At 41.3% G+C, this 23,675-nt stretch overlaps 1 protein-coding gene across 1 annotated transcript in view; it reads left to right on the top strand.

Annotated features, from left to right (window-relative positions):
• Window positions 1–23,675, top strand: part of SASH1 (SAM and SH3 domain containing 1) — a 560,220-nt gene that overhangs the window by 496,360 nt on the left and 40,185 nt on the right. Inside the window, 6 exon segments of the mRNA XM_075748449.1 lie at window positions 642–692; window positions 818–867; window positions 12,282–12,322; window positions 13,864–13,950; window positions 15,258–15,370; window positions 17,059–17,160. Coding sequence (XP_075604564.1) covers window positions 642–692; window positions 818–867; window positions 12,282–12,322; window positions 13,864–13,950; window positions 15,258–15,370; window positions 17,059–17,160 — 444 coding nt within the window.

Here is a 23,675-nt window from a genome sequence, read left to right as displayed (position 1 = left end):
GATACCACTGGTGGGACTCACCTCATCTAACTTGAGGCAGCTGAAACCTGTTGGGTGAGTTGTTCTGTAAGAGTTCCTGTCTCTCTCCATTAACTGTGAAGGGAGCCTAGATGACCGGGTCCTGGAGTAGATGGTTATATCCTAGATGTTTGAAGGAAGATGATTTGAATTGTGTCCTGTTGACAAATTTCTGTGTGAGAAATGGGCTTTGCTGAAATCTATCAGAATCCTCTCAGTATTTTTAGCTCAGAGAATGCTGGTTTAGTGGCAGATTTTCCCTGTACATTCTTTCTGAAGGTAAATTTTGGGAAATGTCACTTGAGCTTACCTAAGAAATTGTGTGATGATCTAGTGAAAATAACACATTCTTCTCTCTATTTTGTATTGAATCACTTCTGTCTGGTAATGTTACCTTCTTCTATATTCTCCAGTGATAAGGATGGAATTAGCTGTTTTATTGGAGTATTTCAGAATTTATCCTGAAAATTATTCCTTCTAGAGAGGTTAATGTTTCCCATTTGAATGGTTTTGAGGTAGTCCTAGGTTCTGTTACCCTGTTTCTTCTTCCCTTTTTCTCCCCTTCCAATTTTTTCTTTCTAGTGTTTGGATATTTCATTAACCTAACATCTGTTCTGTTTTAGGAGAAACCTGATGCCAGCCCCACATCTCTACAGCTGCGATCCCAGATTGAGGTTAGCACTTTGATTTTGATAATCTGTTTTTATTTGTTTGTTTGTTCTTTAATTTGATATTCTGCATAAATAGAGCAAAGGCTGCTCTTATGCCTGCTCTCACCGCGATGTGTCTTCTCTTGCAGGAGTCACTTGGTCTCAGCAGCACCGCGTCAACACCCGACACTGAAAGAAAGTAAGTGAAGACACAGGAGGTGAGAAAGAAGGCAGGGGAAATTTGGTGTGTTTTCTTTTTCCTTGGAGTAAATTCATTTTAGATCATATTGGTATTTCAAGATTTCAGATCCAGCCACTATCAATGAAACCCATTTTTCAACCTGCTCCTTCTCTCATTCTCTTTTGGCCTTTTATTATTTTGGCTTTTTAGATCAAAGGAGGCTTATCTTTTTCTCTCCTCTATGAGCACTTGGAGTGTGCATACAGCAATATGACTGGTAGTCATTTTTGAGGAACATCGCTGATTTAACATTCTCTGCAAATTAAACCTGCTTACAAAATAACTTTCTGTGACTAGACCTAAATGCAGCCAAAACGAGATAGGGGAAGGGAGAGTTACAAACTTAAACCACTTTCCTTTTCCTGTGCACTCCTGGGTTTGTAACTCTGCTTTTGAAGAAGGTGCCAAGGGAATGAAGTATTTAAAACCAACTTAAAAGGAGCTTTAATTTTAGCAGTCCTTAATAAAAACCTCTTTGTGAGGTCTGAGAGGGTTTCTGTTTACTATCACCTCCTGCTGCAACGTGTGTGCTTGTTTTCTGCACTTCCTTCCTTTGATCTGAAGATCTTGGATCCCTACTGCTAAGGGTAACGTGCAGCAGTGCATGAGAACAACTGACACTGTATTTCCAATTGCCTGCACTTCGTGGGGTAGTGCCAGCTGGATTGGTTCAGAGGGAGTACATGGAATCCAGTTGTGATGTGACACGCTTTCGTAAGGTTTTACAGTCCCACATTTGAGTATCTTCTGATGATTCAACACTGGACTGTAATAGGAAGGTTGTAAGAAATTGCCGCCCTTGCTTCTGCTAGTTCATTAGAAGGAGCATCAATCCCAGAGGGAGCTGTGGCGGATGCGGGGTATAGGACTTGCCTGAGCACTGGCCCTGTTAAAGTCCAGTGTATGGTAGAGAACAGCTGCTCAGGGGCTTTGTGTGGGGTTGTCTGAAAGCTGATTCATGCTAAAGATCTTAGAAAGAGATAAATTATCTTTTACAGGTGCCATCTCTCTCTTAAAGCAGTGATGGTTTGCTTGAGGTAGATGCTCATTTTCAAAACAGCGTAAGACAGATAAGGTGAATTTTACCTTGGGTACCATCGCTGCCCCCATGTTACATGCTGTTAACAGAAAACCTAGAAGGCTTAGAGTTTAAAAGAGATGCTTCAGATACTGAAACATGGAAAGGTTTCCTTCAAGGATACGTCCCTGTCTAACATAATCAAACCAGAAGTGCCAAGTGGATGGGAATATTATGAGAATTGTAATCTGGGAAGTAAGCTTCCAAGATTATCCTATAATCATACTACTTTTCTCTCAGTCTCAAAGCACTTTCCCCATGGGTAAATATCATCATCCCACCTCAAGTAATAGTGAGATAAAGATCTCACAGGAGGACAGCACACAACTGGGAATAAGCTCCTCTTACAAGTTCTAGCCAGCTTCCTAAAGTGTCTTTCTGTGTAGGTGTTGTACCACAAATAACTGAATGAGAAGGCAATATCTGCAAAAACATCTTCTGAGTGACTATTTTGAGAGAGCCCATTTAGCTCACCAAGAGGAAATTAACCTCATTATCTTAGTTCAGATGGAAGGGACCTGTGATTTTTGTGGACCTTTCAAGAATGGAAGTGTCCTGTTTGAGGAGGTATCTTGTCACTCGAAGGGCGTACGTGATTAATCTGATCAGATACACGAAATGGGTGTAGGGCAGGTTGTGTCTAATATTTGCGCAAGAAGAAACAAGGCAAGGTGATGAAAATAATAAATGATATCTACTCAATACCATACAAATTATTCAAAACTGAAATTATACAGGCTTGTGCCTGTTAGTGACCGCCTGCTGCATCAATGTTAGTTTCATCCCTCTAGCGTGGAGGGATTCATTGATGTGGGAATGCCTCTTCCAGGGAGGCAGAGTTTATAAAATTGATCTGCAGGAAAATGACCACTTCAAGTCCATCTGATGTGTCTGTACTTGCTGCTAACATGTTGAATTTGGTGGGTTTTGGGGGAGAACAGCATGTTGGCCCTAGAGGTTGTTTTTTTTTTTTTCGTTCAGTGTTTAGTTTATGGCTTTCATCTGAATTTGCTGTGTGGGCATGCTACGAGACCGGAAAGCTTGTCCCTTCAGGGACACTGCTTTTGTGGCCCCCTCATGCTGCAAGATAGATCTGGAGTAAACCTTTTACAAAACTTCTTTTGTAATGAGAGGACTCCAGTTTGCCAAACCTAAAACTTGATGCAGATGTGCATTGGTTTCTCATATTTGCACAGAGATTTGAAGGGTAAAAGGAAAGATTTGTCCCAAAATAGCCATCCAGATTTTCAGGAGCTGAAAAATCTGTTGTTGTAAGTACTTTTCCAAAGCCCAAGTAAAAGCTTGCCCAGGAAAAAGTTATATTTCTGCATATTGAAAATACCAACGGTTTCCTAGGGTGAGGTGAGGCAAGTTGTTTCTGATCTGGTGTTCTGAGTGGGTTGCTTCAGAAAGTAAAAGCAGTCCTGGGGAAAAACCTGCGCTGGGATGGGGAGGAGATAACAAGCGCCCAGCTGGAAGGTGGCCTCTCTCGGTAGCTCCCTCACCCAGCGCTGCTGCCTGCACGCCCCGCAGCTTAACGCTACCAGGGTATAAAGTTTTAAAATAACACACCTGGATGCTTGTTTAATTTGCCAGAGTTGAGAGATTCCAGACAGAAGGAGTCTTTGAGGGAGTCTGGAAGAAGCTATGTTTGTTTTAACCTGGTTTGGTTTTCCTTTTCTGTGGTGCCCAACTGAAGAGAGAGCCTGACAGGCTCTACTGTACGCTGCACTGAAAACAGATTAGCCTTGATGATCCGTGGTAGGAAAAAATCCTGTTTGTGTGGACAAGCAGTGTATGTTCAGTCTTGCCTTGAGTCTTACTAACCCTGCTGCCCAGGCCGTTCAAAGCCAGCGTGAATTTAGTCTGTGCCCTCAGTCCAGCAAGTTGCTCAACAAGTATCTGTCCGGTGGGTGGTGTGCTGTAACACAGAAGAGCAGTCGTAGTGCCTGGAGGGAGGCAAAAAGGGTTAAATAAGCCTGGAGGCAGAGTTGCTTGTCACTTCAAGTCATAGTCTCTCCAAAAGGCCTTTGGGGCAATAGTATCTTCTTCTGTTGCAGACAACACTGTTCCTGTTAATTAGATGAAGCTACGAAAAAGACTGCACATATGAACCTACTCTGTACATTATAAATGCCCTACCAACGGTGGTTTTCATTTGATTGATTCTGACAGAGAAGAGTCTTTGCTGTAGCAAAGGCCTCTGAGATTTATGTGGATAACAGCAAGGGTACTGATGTGGCCTCAAAAGCTATCCATAAACAACAGAAAACAAAGTCATGTTTGTTCAAGCTTTGCCTCACAATTGCTCTGATTTTTTGGAGTTCCTTCTGTAAATTTGAAATGGTTGGGCAGGCTTCCGAGTCATATAATATTCAACAAATAGCACAAAACATGGAATGAGATGTTCGTAGCTTTCTTCTCTTAATAATAAATTTCATTTCCCTTTGCCCTTTCCAAGATTCCTGTCTTTTAAACCACAGTCTTGCTGTTGGTTGTGGTGCTAGTGTAACTTTGCAGATTCTCAGTGTGCCTTCAGCAAAGTGGCAACAGTGTCTGTAACAGTGATATTATTATTTTTAAACAAAAATCTCCCCAGAACTGCAGGTGCTCCTCTACAGACACGCTGACTTCTGCTTTTGCCAGAAGAACCATCAATGTAACAAATAGGAAGTAAATGTGTTCTTAGCAGTTACTATTGCTGCTTTGTCCCCAGACCACATTGATCTGGGGATATATTGTATATACAATCCCTATTATTTCCAAGTGATGGCAACACCCCAAGGATGTTTACTCAGGCAGGGGACTGAGCAGGGTTTTCTCATAATTGTAAACAGAGCCTTTAAAACAATGTAATCCAACTTTTAGCCTGTTCCCGTTTTTGAGCATTCAAGTCTACATGACAGACTGATGAGCTCTGCATGTTTGCAGGAAATCCAGGTTAAACCCAGTCCCCTGAACTCGGGCTTCTGCATCCTGACACTCATCCTGTTTTTAGAAGAACTGGGGATGTTGCAGAGGGGAAGTTGTGTGTTTTCCTTCTTGGGAAATAGATCTGTTTGCTGTCACTGTTTGCTCCAGCGGCCTCTGGGCAAGTTTCAAATGTGGCGTATCAAAGAACTGCCAGGAAAGAGAAGGAAGTGGGTGAGAGACCCAAGAGCACTGCGTACAGATAGGATGAGGTACAGTCACTCCTGTATACTCATTTTTTTCTTTGCAGCTGCTAGAGAAAGGAAGGACAAAAAACCAACGCCTGAGGTAACAGTTGTGGCTGTATCTGGTGTTTCGCAGGCATTCCCACCACCTTCGCATGGCGATGGGTGCTACGAATTGTCACGTCCTACATGAATCACCTGCTGTTTCTTGAACTGTACCACTTGAGCACACTCCTGACTAAGTAAATGGTCATACTTCATATTAAGTGCCACAATTCATCCTGCTGTACTTCTCAGCCTGCGACACATTACAGTTTAAGCATTCTCAACCCTGTGATTCTCAGAACCTAAATCCCAGACTCTGCCAGAGCAGGGAGCTGAGCAGAAACAGACTTGTTGAATGGAAGGTGCTGGAGAAAAGCAGACATGTGCAGGGTGCAGGCAGTACAGGGCAGCATTGCTCGGGGGCTTTGCATTCCCTCCGGCGTGGGGGAGCTGCTGTGCCTCTGGCAGCTGCGTCCTCAGCTCCCTGCTTCAGCTGCTCCCGAGAGTGAATGCCTTTGTCATCCTCTCTGCCCGTGCAGGACGTGCATCTTAAACCGAGCCCCTCACGCATGAAGTTTGTACGGTTTGGTCAGATCCCTGATGGCTTGTTGGGAATGTTGGAGCAGGGCTTGTAAGCTGCTCGGGCATTACGGCTTTCTCTGAGGTTGTTAGCAGGCAACCAATGAGGCCGCAACACAAGTGGCTGCTATCTACATGCTGTTGTCTCTGCAGGAGAAACTATTGACTGAATCTGTTTTTAAGGATTTTCTGCAGTAGATGTGCTATAGTAAAGCCCGTCACTCTCCCGTGGTATAAACTTGAACGCCAAATCAGCCTAAGGCTGGGAGAGTGCCTGCAGTTCAGTGTTCCATCTTCCACAGTGATTTTCAGTGAAAGCAGCAGTCTTTTTGAAAACGACTTTCGTTTTGCAAAAGGGGTTCATGTAAGCCTCAATTCTGCCCCCTTTGGTGCACTAATCTACTGGCCTTTGCCAATATTTTTTAACACTAGATTTCCTAATCCTCTTTCCCTGCAGCATCCAAACTGCAGGTAAAGCTTTGAATGCAGGAGGTTATTAAATCATCCCTCCAGGTCATGGATGGGGGTGCTTAAATTCCATCATGTTTGATTCTGGCAACTTCTCAAGGTGCCCAAATTAACTTTGGCAGGTATTCATAAGCTCATCTGCAAAGAAACAAGAGCATGGGTCTGACAGAGGATGTGAGGCAGAGAGAGAGCAGAAACTGAGAAGAACAAAGCAGAAAACAAACAGTTTCCCCAAACCAAGGATGCTAAAGGCTGCACTTAATTACTAACAGACTAAATTGTTCTTTTTTGTGTCGTTTAAAAATGGAAAGGAATATTGGAAGAAAAAGAAGTAAGAGCTAGCTGTACTTGAGATGTCTGTATTTAAGATACAGGGGGTGGGGGGGGTGGGGTTTATACCCTGTGCTTGCAGGAATCGAAAAGAATCAGTGAATGTGTACGGCCCTGTTTTCACTTGTTTGAGGCCTGATTTAGTCAAAGCCAAATTATTCATGCTGCCTTTAAACAGCCTCCTCAAGAGAAGTAGGGCAGGAAACTCCCACAATAACCCGCACAATGGGAGCGAGAGGCCAGCCAAACGCCGCCCGGGACACGTGAGGAGGGAAACCAGTGCGCCTTTGAGCAGCTGGAAGAAGATTTCAAGCCTGGTAATTTTGTACGAGGAAGCATGAAGGGCGCCTTTCACAAGAAAGCTCGACTTGTCGGAGCTAGTCGACACGGCACGGAGTGAGCAATGCATGCAGAACGGGGTGCATTGCGTGCAGTACGTTTGGGCCCTGCTCTTTGCTAACGAAGAGTTTTTAGCTGACAATTATCTGCCTCCTGGCTGGGACCCACCGGTCGGTTATAAAATACGTGACATAGCCTCATCTGCCTGCCACCAGTCACCAGACCAAGCCCGTGGGACCAACGTGGTGGCTTCTGTGCTGGTGGCGGCAGAAAGTACACATCCGCACGCACGGCCCACAAGCAGCTCAGTGTTTGTTTCCACTGAGAAAGTTTTGACCTGCTTAAAGAGCCATTGCTATGGAAACCTAATGAGAAGATAATTGAATGAAATGTCTTTGCTTTCCATCCCTTTCTCACACTGGTGCCAGCAAGGTCAGAACCTTGCAGGCCTGCTTTCTCTTCAGGTTCATGCAAATTTGATAAAAATACCAAAGGCCCATTTTCTTCCCTGTGCCAGCTCTGGTTAGATAAATTATCTTGTATTCAGTCAGGAGCAGTTACAAGTCTGTCAGTTTTTCATACTAATTATGTGACTGGGCCATTTCTAATGTACACGGCTAACCAAATGGCTTTGTAGCAGAGCCAGCATGCGCTTTTGCATTGGTTTATTCACCGCTATGAACATGTATAATATTTGTAGATTGAAAATCCCATCCAAAGCATTTTCCTCAATGGGCTATAAATAGTCATTGGGAGGGAATAAGAGGGCTACTATCAGTTTATTGAAGATCATAACAGTAGTGGTTTTATTATCAGATGGTGCTATGCACCTGTGGATTTTATGGTCCATAAATGAGATGCGGCCGTGTGTTAAAGCACATCTGCATTTAAAATACTTAGCGCTGAAACAAAAACCCATCAGAAATCCTGTCATTCTCAGTTCCCATGTTTGTTCTGTTTCGAGAATGGTGAGCTTTCAAGATTCAACAGGCGCATTCATGAAAGCAGCACATGGTGTCATTTGTTTCCTTTCCCAGTTCTGCGGTGTACCAGCACATTCACATCTCAGGGCACGTGTGACTGTCTCTGTTGTAAAAATCAAACCGCTCTATATGCGAGATAAGCCCTGGTGTTTTTCTGTCTGAGATCAGAATCAGTCCAGAGTTAACAGGGAAAGCTGTAGCCTAGTAGCTCGATACAGCCTAGTTAAAACCCATCTTAATAATCAGATAGTCTCGCTTGGCTTGTGACGTAAATTGGTTCTTCCTTGCACTCCAAGTTTTGGAGCCAACCTCCAGGATTCAAGGGTTAATTAATAAAAGGGAGGGATTCCTTAGGTATAGCAAGGTCATCCCCACTGCAGCACTTTTATGGAAAGATAGACTCAAAGATGGTTTTGGACGCCTGGCTTTGCCATTGTTCATAGATAACCCACAGGCTGCAAAAGAAGACCCAGAAGTGCCCTCCAGAGGCAGTCCTCATGTCCAGATTTTTGTTGTCAAAGACCTCTGGTCTGGTCTCTATCTTTCAAGCACCCTCTTTAAAGCAGTTAGTTTTTAAAGCCACCCTCTCTTTCTCTGCCTACTGTTGGAAGTTTGTCCAAGTACTTAGGAAACATTAACTCCTCTTTTCTAATTTCTTTCCAGCTTATGTCAACTTGTTCCTATGCCTGGTTTATTAATCTTCTTGTAGTTTTCAATTTTGACAGATTGAACAGGCAAGACTTTTCTAGCTTTCTCTTGTAAGATAAGCTGTCCAGTTCCCTGACTGTTCTAACAGCTTTTCTCTTTACCACTTCTGGTTTGAATTCATCTTTCTTGAGCGTGAGTAATGACGCTTGTACAGCTATTCCCATATACATTCATTCTTTGTACTACCATTGGAATTTCCCATCCTTGTGCCTTTTAGGATTAATGTGGGGTTTTTTTCTCAGTTATCCTTCTTCAGCTGGTATCCCCAGGTATTCTGTCATTTGCAAACCTCCAGCATTTGAAAGACTGACTTGAGTGTCAGTCCTGCTTGTGTACTTGCATATTTTTTAGCTTTGAATGTAAACTCATTTCTGTTAGGCCAGTCTTTCTAATCAGCTAGTTCCTGGGACAGGTTCTGTGCTCCAGCTTTTGCTACTAAAGTTTGCATCATTGATCACTGAGTGGTCTGATGTAATTTACTAAACTCCACTGAAACCCATTATCTCTCTAAGACAGTAATATTTGGCTATTCCCAAAAGTAGCCCCATTTTTAGATTATCTATTGTGCTGCTTTTTTTTTTTTTGTTGTTGTTCTTCCTCATTTGTTTATTTCAGCAGTTTGGCTCCAGGAGGCCCAAACTATCGTCCTAGAGATCGGTTTGAATTTGTGAGATTAATCGATTAAAGTTTTGACCCCTTCTGCAACTCGCTTCCAGAGATGATGGGTTGATAAGACAGTACTCCTTCCCTCTGGCCATAAATCTTTTTTTCTTCCTTCTTGTCTGAACATATACCCATACATTTCTTCTGCTATATGCTATGACAGAGTACATTTCATGTGAAAGCTTGCTAATGAAGTTGTACATCAGACCACAACAAAAATGAAGGCCTCCACAGTGGAGTAATGGCATTTGGCTCCCTTTCAGACACGCAGTGCTGAAACTTCTGCCAAGTGTCACTGCATCATTAACTTTCAGTACAAGTTATCAGTCTATGAATGGAAGAACACAAATCACTTTCAGTGCACGTTCACAGAGGAGCTGCAGATTGAACAGAGTAAGGGAGTGTAATTGGCAAATCAAACATACAGCAACTCCGAGCTACTCTGGAATTTTTCACCAGACATCTAGGAAGTAAAACGCTTGATTGATTTCACTGAGGATTTTTAAGCATCAGAGTTGTCTGGTGGAACTAAAAAGCAAGTGCCTTATCAGGCATTATGTGGTAGGTTTTGTTGGCATTTCCATCTCTTCAGACCAGCTGTTAGCGTTTTCAAGGTCAGCCCAGGCATGGAAGATTTCCTCTTTAGGGAATGCATGAAGCGATAATTGGAATTTGCATCCTCTGATGAAATTCAGCATAGTTCTTAAATCAGTTATAAATGAGAAGATTGTCTGCTTGCTGTGGATCCCACTCTTCTCCTCATCCCCTCTGGCTCAGGCGTGTCAGAAGTTTGCTCCTACTGCTCTTCCCCTTCTTTGGAGGCCAATGTGCGAGGAGTCGGTGGCCTAAGGCTAATTCCCAGTGAACAGATGTCCGCATCACAAACATTGCCGCTACACCTGCTACTTACTTGCATCGTTGTTGGCAACTGTGCAATAGAAGAAAAGGATTAAAATGGATTTGGAGGCTGAAGAGTCCAAGAGACTGCCTCTCCACTTTGAGGCTGATGTCACTAGTAAGGCAAAGTTCTGATCATTAACAGATTTCAGTTTCTAAGGATGGTGATTTGGTGCATTTCATGGATACTAGATAAATGGAATAACTGCTTGATGGGTGAGGTCTGTGCTCGGGTGCAAAACATGTAGTGGATTAATTCTGTCAGTTCCAACAGAACTTGGCTTTCTTTTTACTTGGTTGTCTCCGTATACAAGTCCACATACTTTTTAACTGATTTACCTTTATTTAGAAAAATAAGCGCTGACAACTTTACTTTTAAGTGTCTGGATGAAATCCTGCCCCTGTTGAAAGTCTTTAAATTTTGACACTGGCTTTTCTGGAGTTTATACCCAGAAAATATGGGGTAGGTATTTTTGTCCTGCATTTGTTATTCAGGCTTCTTAAAAACTAAGCGTTTGGTGGTATATCACCTATATCATTAACTTTTCCCCTTCAAGGGTAAACTTTATCAGCAAGGAAAACACTAAATGTCTCCCTCCACCCGGTGCGCTACAAATCTGAAATTTGGTTGCTTCAATAGGTTTGCAGTTTGTGTTGGATTAAATTTCTAATCAGTCTGAGGTGGAAGGAGGTTACATTTCAGAGCTTCGCTGTGCCAAGCCCTCCTTGTCTAGATGAATTACTAAATCAAACTGAAACTTCATACTGTCTCATTTCCCCTTTAATGATGTCTTTGCAAATTGATGAGCATGTTTTTCATGCTTACAAAATGTTGGCCGGTAATTGCTTACATCTTCTAAACTCCAAACTGGCTTGAACTAAAATTTTTCTTCAGGTGGTTTACTGAATTGATCAAAAACTCTTCATTGCCCTCTTCTGGAGGTCTAAGAAAAAGCAAGGAGCCTGTGCAAACACTGTGGACCACAACTAGAGGATGGCATGTGTGTGTTGTTATATGGCCTCATACTAAGAACAATTTGGTTTGAGGTCACCTTGGTATGCTGGGGTACTCATGTTCCGTTCTGCGTGGCTGCAGTACAGCCACGGCACAATAGGGCATTGTCATGTTGCAGGGCCGAACTCTTGGCAAAGACGCTGCAGTAATGTTTTGCATTTGGAACCTCCAGCAAAGCCATTGAAGCTGGCAGAAGTCATTTCGCTGGCATGGCGCAGCTTGGTTAAATAGTGATTCCCATAGGAAGGCTTCAGAGAATTGCAGAAGGTTTGGTAATTCCTATTAGCTCCATTTACACAGACAGAAAAAAAGAAAAGGCAGTGAAGGGGAATGATGTTGTCTCATCAGAGATCCCACAGTGAACTGTTGGCACTGAGTTGGAATCCATTATGGAAAACTAGTTCAATGAACATAAAGACCGAGAACAAAAGATTTACTTACTATTTTAGTGGGTTGTTTGTAAAGTCCATGTTCTGTTAAAATAAGTCTTTCCAGCTAGCTTTTGAGGAAGGGACTATACACTGGTGGGAAAGCACACAGAAGAGACTCCGGAGAAAGAAGCTGTAGTCTCCAGTCATCTATGGTTACACTTCAGAGGGTCTGGACGAGCTTTCTTCACCTTGTCTTTAAAAAAATCTCTACTCCTCTCTTCCACACAGCGGCTTCTGAAAGTTTAATGAATGCATATTTATAAAGCATTTTCAGATAAAAACAAATAGGCCGAAAACTGTTATACAGCTAAAAAACCACACCATCCCTGTGCTACAGTTTCTAAGGCAGCCAAAATACTGTTTTACAAATGGAAAGTGGGAAACTATGTGAAAAAGTGTTTTTCTGAGGGATCCTTAGATTCCTGTGCCTTAACCATAGGTTTCTGTCGGTATGCATTTTCCTATGCTGGTCACAAAAGGCGTGTTTAAGAGGGGAACTCAGTTACTGTGGTCAGACCAGCGGGTTTGTTTTTTGTTTCCAACTTACTGTGTTGGGAAGAAAAGGGAAGAGAAAACAGCTCATGATATACTGTTTGGAAACTATAATTTACTGTAATCAGACAGCTCCCATGAAATGTGAGAAGCCTGCATCAATAAGTCCATTTCTCTTTTTTGTCCTAGGCTCTCCATTCATAAATCAAGTTCGGAGGAAGGCTCTGTAGGTCAGTATATTTCATTTTATTTGATACTCCTGTGGAATTCTTAAACAGGTTTTGAGTTTTGCTTGTGCTGGGATGTGAAGAGCTGAGTAAACACAATGCTGGCAGAAGTTAGCAGCATTTGTGGGGGCATGGGGAGGCAAGTCTTAGCAACTTTAAAAGTCAGATGCTAGGTGTCTCGGTGATCACTGACTGCCTAACCAGCATTGTCATGTGATAAATAGGCATCTTTTGACTTGTTATATTGAATTTCAAATGTCTGCATGTTAGATCAGTTAGCCTATCCGTTTGTATTCTGAAAATTACCACCACCAGTGAATAACTGGGGTTTCTGTTATTTTTGTTCATGTCATGCCAGAGTCTCTTCCTTTGTTTCTGAAATATTTTGCATTCTTAAGTTTGTGTTTTCCATTGTCTTTCACTTTTTCCTTTTTTTTTTTTTTTTGTCACTTAGTATAATTAGTTCATATTGCTATCCTAACTTATTAGCTGAGCTAGTACAATTCTGGACAAACTTTATTTTGCTCATTAGAGAGGAAGAGAAAAACTGGAAGGGTTTTTTGTTTGTTTCTTTTTGAATTTTTTCTAGGGGCATTTACACAGTCTAAACTTAAGCTGCGTTTCAGAGAGTCAGTAAACCCAGCTCTAAGGCTTCTAGGGTGAGATCTAAAGCACTATAGTCACATGCTGAAACTCAGTGGCACAATATAAACTGTGTTAATTTGAATTTTTCAAGAGCAGCGGGATGAAGTAACTCTGTATCAGTAGCATTTCTGCCAGATCAGGCACAGTATGTTCTTTTGCAGATGGCATAAACTTTATAGCATGTGGCCTGGTTAATTCAACAGAACACAGTTATATGCCCTACCTTGAGCTGGATTCCGTTCTTTTTTAGAACAAATTATTTACTTCTGGATCATGAAGCCATATGCACATCTGGTATTAATGGACATGGAGACCCAGCCTTATACAGTCCAGGCATACAGACAGCAAGAGTCAGATGTAGCTGGTGGTCTTACAAAATTTCTCATGCCAAGTAGCAGAATGTACGTGTGCGTGCGTTTATATATATGTAAAGTATTTCTTTTCTGTATAGATAGACACAGACATACTAGAAAATTACTTATCAGAGTTGTGGCTTAGTCTGCATAATTGCGGTTCAGTTAAGGAAAATGAAACAACAACATACTTCAAAAACGCATCCAGACTTGACATTAACAACTCAACAGATACCAAAATGAATGTAAAATATTTTCTGTTTATAATTCAAAATATGTAAGTAACTGGCTTATCTCAGTCCTCTATAGCATTGGCAATTATAAAAGAATGTGCATTTCCCTGAAATAAGCTACATCAGTGTAGTTGTAGTGCAGAAAAAAATCAAGAAAAACAAGAAATTTGAGATTTATTTTTTTTAATTATTAGTTTTGACTTAGAAAATATAACCTAATGCTTGAAAGCTTCTCTAGCATTTACTAACTAATGTTTCTTTCTGAAATTCTTTTTCCCTTTCCCCTCATCCTCCCTCCCCACTTTCCTTTTAGGGAAAGCAGACTGGAAAAAGAAAAATAAATTTTTTTGGCAGAATTTCCGAAAGAACCAGAAAGGACTAATAAGGCAGACTTCAAAAGGTAAATCTTTTTTTTAAGGACACACAACCTATCCATATAAAATAGAAGGAGCCAGCATCAGAAAGGAGTAAAATTCATTTACAGCCATGTAGCAGTTGGGAGTCTGTGGGTCTGGAAGTGTCGCAGGTTTGGCTTGTCATGACAGCTCAGAAAGATGAGTCATATTCTGTGAGACGGCACCTGCATGAGGCTGGGACGCCTTCCGACCCGGCTGCCAGTGAATGCACACACACAAAGCGATGGGGTTAATATATATTTATAATATATGTAAATGAACAAGATGCCTTTTTTTTTTTCTGATCCTGACTTGGAGAGAAATGCTGATCTGTTTTAATTAGAAAGATGTTTCTCTTTTCTTTGGCGTTTGCTTACTTTGACCTGTTTGCTTTAGGCTTGAATCCAGCCTCTCATTGTAGGAGAAGACACTACAAGGAAGAGTAGTAAAAGTGACTAGTGCAAGTGTAGGATTGATTTCACCTAAACTGTCAGGTGTCTTTCTCTAGTTCTTTTCCAAAAGATGCAGCTGTGCATTGCTTTAAGTATTTCTCTTCGCACAGAACATTTCTGTTTCCCCATCTGTATCTATTAGATCCTTCTGTTGTAAACAGGTGCTTCCCCATGGCACTCTGGATTGTGAAAGATGACAGGAGCCCACTTATGAAGTTGAAAAGGGGCACATTTACGCTCTCAGTTAAGCATGGGTCCTTGCTGGCTCTCAAGGCAAGTTCTAACTGTGCTGACACACTGAGCTCATCCCAAAAAGAGAGGCCCTGGAGTTGAGAGCCCCAGTGCTTCCAGCACCACGTGCCAGCTCAGTGGCTGGCTAGGTAGCCCACGTAGGTCGGAGGATGTGGCCAGTCGGCAGCAGAGAGCTGCAAGGGCCCAGCACACCGTTCCTGGAAGGGCTTCCCATCCACTCTGGCAGCTGACTACAGTATTCCGCAGGGCTCAGTGCAGGACTTCTCTGCAATTAGCACTTTCTCTTTCGATTCATGTCTTTCAGGGTCAATAACTGTGTGATGACAGTCACGTTTTATTTCTCCCTGTCGTGCTCTCCTGCTTTCAGTGTCAGAGCAGACTTAGTTTTCTAGGCCTAACTTACTTCCTTTTCTTGCTCAGTTACTTCCAAATCCTTCAGTCCTTTGAAATCATACTGTGGGACTGCTCCAGGGAAGGTCTGTTTCTGGCCAGCCAGATCCACGTGGCGACCAGATTTCAGAGCACTGGGTAAAATCCAGTTTCAATAAACCCCGCTCTGTGCGTGACCTCTTAACATATGCTTGTTATCTCTCTGCTTTGTCCTGCAGGTGAGGATGTAGGGTACGTGGCCAGTGAGATCACGATGAGTGATGAGGAACGAATCCAGCTGATGATGATGGTGAAAGAGAAGATGATCACCATTGAGGAAGCACTTGCTAGGGTATGATATGTACACACTTCACTATCCTGGAGAGGCGTGTTTTAGGATGTAGGATATACCAATTTGGAGTTTTCATTTGCTCAGAAAACATAGGAGAAGGGGAGAAAGCTTGCCTGTTTGCCCCATTGTGCTAGGTAGCATAAATTAGATAGCAATGACTTTGTATATTAGAAAAAGTGAGATTTAGCTCAACAAAAAATAGATGTCTAATATATGGCAAATTAGCGAGTCCTAAAAGCATTTGCTTCTCTCCGTTGGCAATAAAGGGTGCCAGCCAGACAGAAACCTTAAGTGTACACATTTTCATTGCAGCTGTCTAAAGGTAAGGAGGATGAATCCCACCTGTACTAGTCCTTATTTATCATGCATGCTCATTGGTTTGTTTAAGTACTAAAAGGAATGCTTCAAGCTTTGCTGCGCTTGTCTTATTTGTTTCAGAACACATATATTTCTTATTATTTTCCTGCTGCTAATGGCTGAAGGGCAGTTTGATTGAAGGCTTCCATTATCAGCAATTAAGACTTTTAAAAATACTAACGTTTAAGCTGAAATTTCTTCTGCTTGTTTCTTAGCCAAAAAGGTGGAGTTTTGTTTTAATAGCCTTCAAGAAAACATACTCAGCTGTTTTTGGCATTTGACATTAAAATTAACACAGGTGTATTTTTTTGATAAGCGGCTGTCGCAAGTGTTTCTTTACAAAATCTAAATGTTAATAAACCACAGGAAAAATAACTGTAATGAATCGTATTTGTGCAGCAACAGGGCTGAGATTTGAATTGCTCTGGAGCAAAAAGGTCAGTGTTAAAGTTTCCACACCACTTTTGATTTTTGTACCCTTGTGCAAAATACTGTGATGGAACATAGGGTACTCTGTATGGGCTCCATTAGAGGTGCAGGAAACATGATTTTGATCATGAATTGACACTCAGATAAATTTCTATACTGACATACTACATCTTGAAATAGGTTATGGTATTGTCTGAAGAAAATATTGCTTTGCTGGGAATCGTATCATGAAAAAATGCAAAATTTTAAGAATTAACGGGTGATAATATTGGAAATTCTTTTACTTCTCTGTTGTTAAAAATTTTTGGGCAGGGAGAGTTGTACCTAATCTGTATGGTTAATATATGTACTCATACTGTTTCCCTCTAGTGGTTTGAGCTACTAGCTGCAACTTTTTTTTTTTTTAAGTATCATCAGTTCTTGATCCTCTCAGCAGTTTGACTCCCGTAGGATTGGGTTTATGTCTTAAGCCTTTTATTGGAAAACGGGAAAGATCGTCTTTAGTTTTAAAATTATGAGAGATAGTTCCTAGTCTTTACTGCAGATCATTTTCTTTATGAAGGAAATTGGCAGGTTGTTGTGATTTAGTCTGTCTATTGGAAACTGTGCTTCTGAGATGGGGATGTTTAACTTATTTTTTACCGAAGACAATTAATCAAAATTCAGTGTTTACAGATCAGTTCCTTTAGAAAAAAATAATCTTGCCATTGAAACTTCTGATTTGAAAGCAAATTAATTTATTTTGAACAAGTGAGACATACAGTGCAAAAGTTCTGATTTTCCCAGTTCCACGATGATTTGGGGGAAAGAAAACCTGAAAGAACATTAACTCTTGCTGTATTAATGAAGATTGATAGCTTCTTCTCACTGAAAAACATTCTCTTTGTCGTTTCAAATTTCAGCTGAAAGAGTATGAAGCCCAGCACAGGCAATCGAGTACTGTAGATGCTACAGAATGGCCTGATGGTTCTTACTCAACATTTGATGGGTCTTCCAATTGTAATGTAAGTACCTGCCATTCTGATATAGCTCATCGGGATTATTTAATATTTAAATTATTTTATTGCAGTACAGAAATATCCTGATTTACCTGGTGATTTCCTTAATAGCAAATGTCCAGCCAAAAATGCCCATGTTCCAAAATGCACAGGAAAGGTTTTTTACGTTGTTTAGAGGGAACTGTTTCATTTTACAGTTTCCCAGCCCTTGTTGATGCATCCTAGATGAGGGTCTGGCTAAGCCCTAGCTGCCTGCTGCTTTCAAACAGTTCTATCTCTTTATTTGCTAACTCTCAGCCGAGAGAGTTTGCAGCTTTTGCCAGACCCGTAAGCTGTAAGGCAGCTTTCCTCCTTCATTTTTACTTCTGAGCTGTGTAGCTTCTGTTGTTTTTATGGGCACCAGACAGTCTTTGTGTCATCCCGTATTGAATTAATTAATTTTTCCTTCCAAATATCTTCATTTTCACTGAGTAGTTTATTCCACTTCATTTCTCTAATTGAAAGTTCACAGATAAATCTTAGAGAAGAACACTTTCGTCTGTCAAATCCAAGCTCTTTGTAAATTGAATCATAGTCTTTTGAGACCATTGATTGATTTATTTGTTTTATTGTCAATGGAATTTCCTGCTAACTGCAGCAGACAGTTAGCTTCTCCTCCCTAAATGAAAAGAGGAATGCTGTATCATTTTATGAGATGTTTAAAATATTTTGTGGAGAAAGATTTTCTTGTTTGTATTAAAAAAAAAGAAAAGCCTATCTTTATTCGGATGGGAGCAGAAGGGGACTGATGTTGCCTTATACTCTGTTCTGATGTATCAGAAATGTGTAAAGCATAGAGAAGGAAGGATCCTGCACTGATTTCTTTTTTTTTTTTTTTTAGTAGGATAAAAGATTTCTCGATGTTTTCCTCATTACTATTTACAGCCTGAACTTTCCCCTCTTAAGGCCTTTGGCTAAGGTACCTGTAGTATAAAAGCCTCAAGACTCTCATTTACCGTGGTCAAATCTCAGAAGGATACTGAGTTTCTCTCTTAAATCTTCTGATAGTAGTTTACGCTTGTTTTGAAGTTACTGAAAGCTGTGTATACCTCTGAGGACCGAACGTGACTCAGTATTTGGAAAGACTAGGCGCCTTTTCTCTAAAATCATTTTCCTAAGCCGTCTTTGTGCTTTGAGTCAAGAGCTCAGTTGCCTCTCTCTGCTGTTCTGGTAGGATTTGAATCATCTTCCTGCTACCTTTGATGAGGGATCTCTATTCCATTGTTGTAGATACCTCTCAAGATCTTTGCCCTCACTCCTAATTTTTATCCTGGTTACCTTTAACAGAAGCTGTGAAGCTGCTTGCCTTCATGGGAAAATCAGATCGTCCGCAGAAATGAAACTTCATGTTAGAACAAAAGTCAGCTTGGCTTCTTTTTTTGTGGAAAATAATGAAACTAGAGTTAACTGGGGTGAAGGACTTTGGGCTATAATTGACATGCAAGAGGGAAAAATAAACAGTGCGAAGTAGCAGATATGTCTAGAGATAGGGAGTGTGTTCACCTAGACTGTTTTGCCAGAGGACATCTCTATTAATCTAAAACAACCAACTTTTGAGAGGTGCAAAGATGATTCTGTTTTCAAGCCCGTTCTTTGCCAAATGGTTTGATTTTCAGTGTCATTTGTGTGATTTGTACTCTGCAAATTTGGAATGTCAACTTAAAACTACCCCACTCATTTTTATAGAGGCCATGAAGCAAAGATATTTTTCCATATATTAAAAACATTCTGTTAGATAGCCCACTGCCTTCTAACCTCAGAAAATAATTGAAAATATGAGTCACTGAAAATGAAGTTTCTGGTTTGAATTAAAACTCCTTGGGCAATGGCTCTTCTGGTTCTGTTGGCATTTTTTCTGATTTTTTTTTTTTCACTGTCAAGGCCAAATTGTTACTAGGCAGTTTTTAATGGAACATTGTGCTCATATTTGATCATTTTGTAGACATTTTGTACACACAAATGATGAAAGCAAATTGCAGGATAATTGCAGATTGAAGGAGTTTAGGAAAAGAATAATTTTTAGTTTACTTGCTGTACATTTGCTTGGTAACCTTGGGGATTTAAGACATATCAAGACATTAGAATAATGGCCTTGGTTTTTTTTCTTTTGCTTCTCATTTTATCTTTGCAGGAAGAGAGACCTGGTAGTTAGGAGGACTTGGGAGGATGGGTCACTAGGTTTTTGTGGAGAATCTTGGTTTAGCTTTGCCCAATGACTACAATTCAGAAAAAAAAAAGTAGAATCTCAAAATGCAGACAGAATCTCTGGAGTGTTCTAAGGGTTTAAGTACTCTGTTGCTTTCAGGTTAGCTCTGCCCACAGCATAAGAACAGCCACCTAAAAAATAACATCTAAAGGGCAAATATAATTACTTGTTGTTTTCCTTTTTAGGAAAAAAAAGACCTTTTTTTTTTTTACTTTTATAACTATCATGTGTTTATGACTAACATCACTGGTGTTGATCTTTAACTCATTTTAAAGATTTATTTAAGAATTCTTTTTCCCAGCTCCTCCTCTTTTAAAGTATTGTACCAGGAAATGGAAACTTGCATTTCGTACCCTTACAAAACTGAACCACAAAGGATCGAAGGGTCGTCATCTCAGCATCCGAAGGGAGGCAGCCTGGTGTCATTGCTGTGCTGTTAATTGTGTGTCCTGTTTGTTTGCTCTTAAGAAACAAACAAACAAAGGCCTTGCCAAGTCAGTAGGTGACTTGGTTCTCTGCCACTTGAGAGCAGTTTGTAGCTTTCAGTCTCACAACTGTAGTCTGTTTGTTTCACAACAAAGTATGCGTGTTATTTATTTGCTAATGTGGGAATGCAGTTGAAACTGTTTTTCTTTTTAGTTGGGTGTATCCAAAGTCTGAAATGCCTCATCATTTTTTTATAAATTTATTTCTCAATATTTATGTTTCATCTTTGTTGCAATGAAGGCTACTCACAGTAACACTAGACAAGCTTTCATTGCCTTGTGCCAAGTGTTGGGATGTAAAGCAGGTGCAGATTACAAATGGATCCCTTTCTGGATTGTAGATAAGGGCCTATTTGTCCTCAGGAGTCAGAAAGTCCAGGGAAAGAGAGGACTTCAAAATTGTATCACGTTCTTTCTTTACACTGAGGTGCTTTTTATGCTTCTTAAAGATAGAAGCTCATTTGATAACTCCTGGGGGCTGAAATTCTCAGTTCGTCTAAAACAGGGCTGCTTCGTCCCCAGAGCCCCACTGGTACGGCTCCAGCCCAGCTTGGAGAGCCAGTATTAGGAGAAAACAGTATAAATCCTTTCCTGTGCCCTCTGCTGAAAGACTGCTAATTGGTACCAGTTGCTGTGTTTGATGCAGGAGTGGGGGAAAGGAGAGAAGCAGGAGGGAGGTTGTGACAGAAGTGCATATCATACGTATGCAACCACTGAAACAAACCACTAATGAACTTTGCTGACAGTGTCTGTGGATGCAGGTTAAATGAAGTTGTAATTTTTCCTGGACTGAACTGTTCTGTTGGGCTTCTTCAGCAGATAATGGTCAGCCACCCAGAACTCATTAATGCGAGCTTCCAGGTGGCATAGCTGGCCTTCCTTTGAAGGGTGCCACAGCGAGCTGTGCCGTGCTCCCCCGAGACCTCCCCACCTGCCACATGTGGCCTTAGCAGCCTCAGGAGAGGGGCCATAAAATTTATGAGCAGGGAGAACAAAACCAGCATCTCCCTCCAACAGTATGGCCCGCGGGTGGCTGGCGGGAGCCCCGCAGTGCTCTTTTACCTCCATGGCCTCCCAACACTTCTTCACCCAAGACTGTCAGCGTGGCACTGTAACCAGTATGAAACTGGCACCCCATTTGTTTTCGCTGGGCAGAGTGGCAGCAGTTGTGCAGATGTGGAGGCATGCCATGCACATCTGCGTCTGCTGTGAGGCCGATGCTCGGGAAAACTTCCCCTGCATTGCTGCTCCTTTCCATCTTCTGTCAATCCACTTCGGACCAGATGGCAGTGACTTGAGTCCGCATAGCCACAGCTCTAGCTGGAGCGAGATAATCTTTTGTTGCTCCTGTTCTTCGTGTTATTTCCTGAGGACATTTCCATTTACCAAGTCGTTAAATGGGGCTAAAAGTTGAAAGAGTGTGCAGTAGTGGGTTTGTGACTACTATCATTGTCAAAGGCAGAATAACAGATGAGAATGGACATTGCATCGTATTCGTTTCAATCTGAGAGATGCTGAAGCTGTTGAGTCAGGGTTGTATTACCGATGGTACAAAGCTGACTGACAAAAGACAAAGTCTGATAGAATGATCTCTGACTCACAACAGTCATTACTGTGTTGTTTGGTAAGTGTGAAGAGTAGGAAGAAAAGAAATAATTACAGTATTACTTCTGTAGCACCAATTACCTCAAGAGTAAATCTGAGTGTAACTACAGCAAATCCACATTATTCAGAGTTATACTGTATTGCAGTGATTCAGATTGTGGATGCTTTCTAACTACAGCAATTTTAAAATTTATTTTTATTCATGTTGCAGATAGATTCTGAAAATGTTTAACCATTTGTTAACATTATTATTGCTCATACTGCAGGACTGTTACAGTAAACAGGAAAAAGCCCTACTTTTGGTATAGTCAGTTTAACTTATCAGAAGTAAGCTTAAAGTTGATGCATATTGGGAACCAGCATTGGATATCAATGGAGACTAGGGTATGATGGGGGGGGGTTTAATTTAAATAGTAGTGTTTAAGATGAAACAACATGGATACTTTGAGCATTTTGAAAGCTATGCACTATTTTAGCCCTGTTTTTGCTGTTATCACAGGACTTTCCAGTGTTTGTATGGTTTGGGGGGGGGGTTTGCCATGAAAGGCTAAAGGGTGGAAGAGGATGTTTCTATGTTTCAGTTCTTGGAGAGCTTGTTGCCACCTTCAGGCTCTGCATGGTCTTTGAAGTAGCGGAAAGGAGCTGATGCTGAGCATGGCTAGGAATGAATGCAGAGCTTTCATCTTTGCTCCAAAGAGTCTAGTGACCCAATTTCTGTTAAGATTTCCTGAAAGGCACTGATGTGCCTCATTGGATGGTGTGTTTATTATTACTATCCAAGTTCCTATAATACTGTCAGTGCTTAGTAACAATTATGATGAAGAAATAGCCAATAATGAGATATGGCTTCAAAATGATAATGCTAAATTCCCACGCTATGTGCCTAACACAGGGACCTGTCCTGGGAGATGCTGGCTGCCCTCCCTTTCCACTGATCTCGGGGATGGTGTCCAGCATCGCTTGGTGAAAGCCAGTAGCAAAAGAATTACAGTGTATTTTGTTACGATTGTTCCCCCCACTCTCTATCCATGCATAAGAGCAGGGTTTCCCATGAGTATAGTAATACAAAAACCTTCATGAGAGAAACGCAAATCATCATTACAGTTCCCAGGACGCCACGCAAAGTTTTAAGGTCAGCACTATGGAGTGATGACAGCAGAGCGAGAGACCATCGATGTGTTTATATTTGAGTTTGTAGAACACTGTAAGGAGTTTTTCACCTATTTGGCCTAAAATTTTCCAGAACACTTTAGCATTTGCAGGAGAAACGCATTTATTTAGGAATAAAACTATATCACTTCTTTAAGTATTATTTACCATGCAAGACCTGTCCGTGTTGGCATCTGATACAGCTTGGCTAGGTATGTGTCCCTAGGGGTACTAAGCATTGTCACCTCAGGATTGTACCGAGTGGTTAGCAGTAATGTAGCCCAAGTCTGCTCACTGCCAGTAGGAGCTGCTCCTGCGGATGTGAAGACTGGATGTAATTAGGCCATCGTAAGGTCTCTGAGAAAAATCTTCCTGCTATCATGACTCAGAGAAGAGAGCTTACAGTAATGCGCAGGCAGTGACTGTAATTAAGCGTGTTTGTAACCACTTCTGTTTTGACTGCATTCAGACAATCCCTATTGCCTTACTTTACCACAAAATGTTTGGCCACGTATTTGGGGAGGGTGGGAGGTGGGAAGGCAAATTAATTTAATATTCATTCTAACACATTACTTGGCTTTTTATACCTTTTTGCCCTTGGGCAGCTGCCTAGTTTCTCTGCCTAGTACCTAGAGGGTGGGGGACAGTGGTAACAGCTTTTTCCTATGATTTCTCCCTGCATGCATCCACCAGCAGGAGATGCTGTAATCCATAATGTGGTCTCCCTACCCCCATCTTTTCTGAGACCAAGCCTATTAAATTGGAACAAAGCCTTGCTCAGTTTAAGAATTAGGAATCTCAAAAGCCATGTGTTTCACTGCCCTATTTGGCAGACTCAGGCTGAATAATCTTTACTTGTGGTACAATAGAAAATTTTAATTGTGCTCCTGTCGGTTACCACTTGCTCCCCCTCCCCGCCGCTGATGTTTCCTTCCTCGCACTTAGGACAGTAACATTAACACTTAAATTGTTTGAAAATACAATAAGAATGTAATATAAATTACCACACCCTTCACTAAAGGGCTCTCATTCTCTCT

The sequence above is a fragment of the Balearica regulorum genome, chromosome 3, assembly GCF_011004875.1.
Source record: "Balearica regulorum gibbericeps isolate bBalReg1 chromosome 3, bBalReg1.pri, whole genome shotgun sequence".
Lineage (NCBI taxonomy): Eukaryota > Metazoa > Chordata > Aves > Gruiformes > Gruidae > Balearica > Balearica regulorum.
Note: the sequence above shows the minus strand (reverse complement) of the source record. Positions and strands in the feature narration are given on the sequence as shown.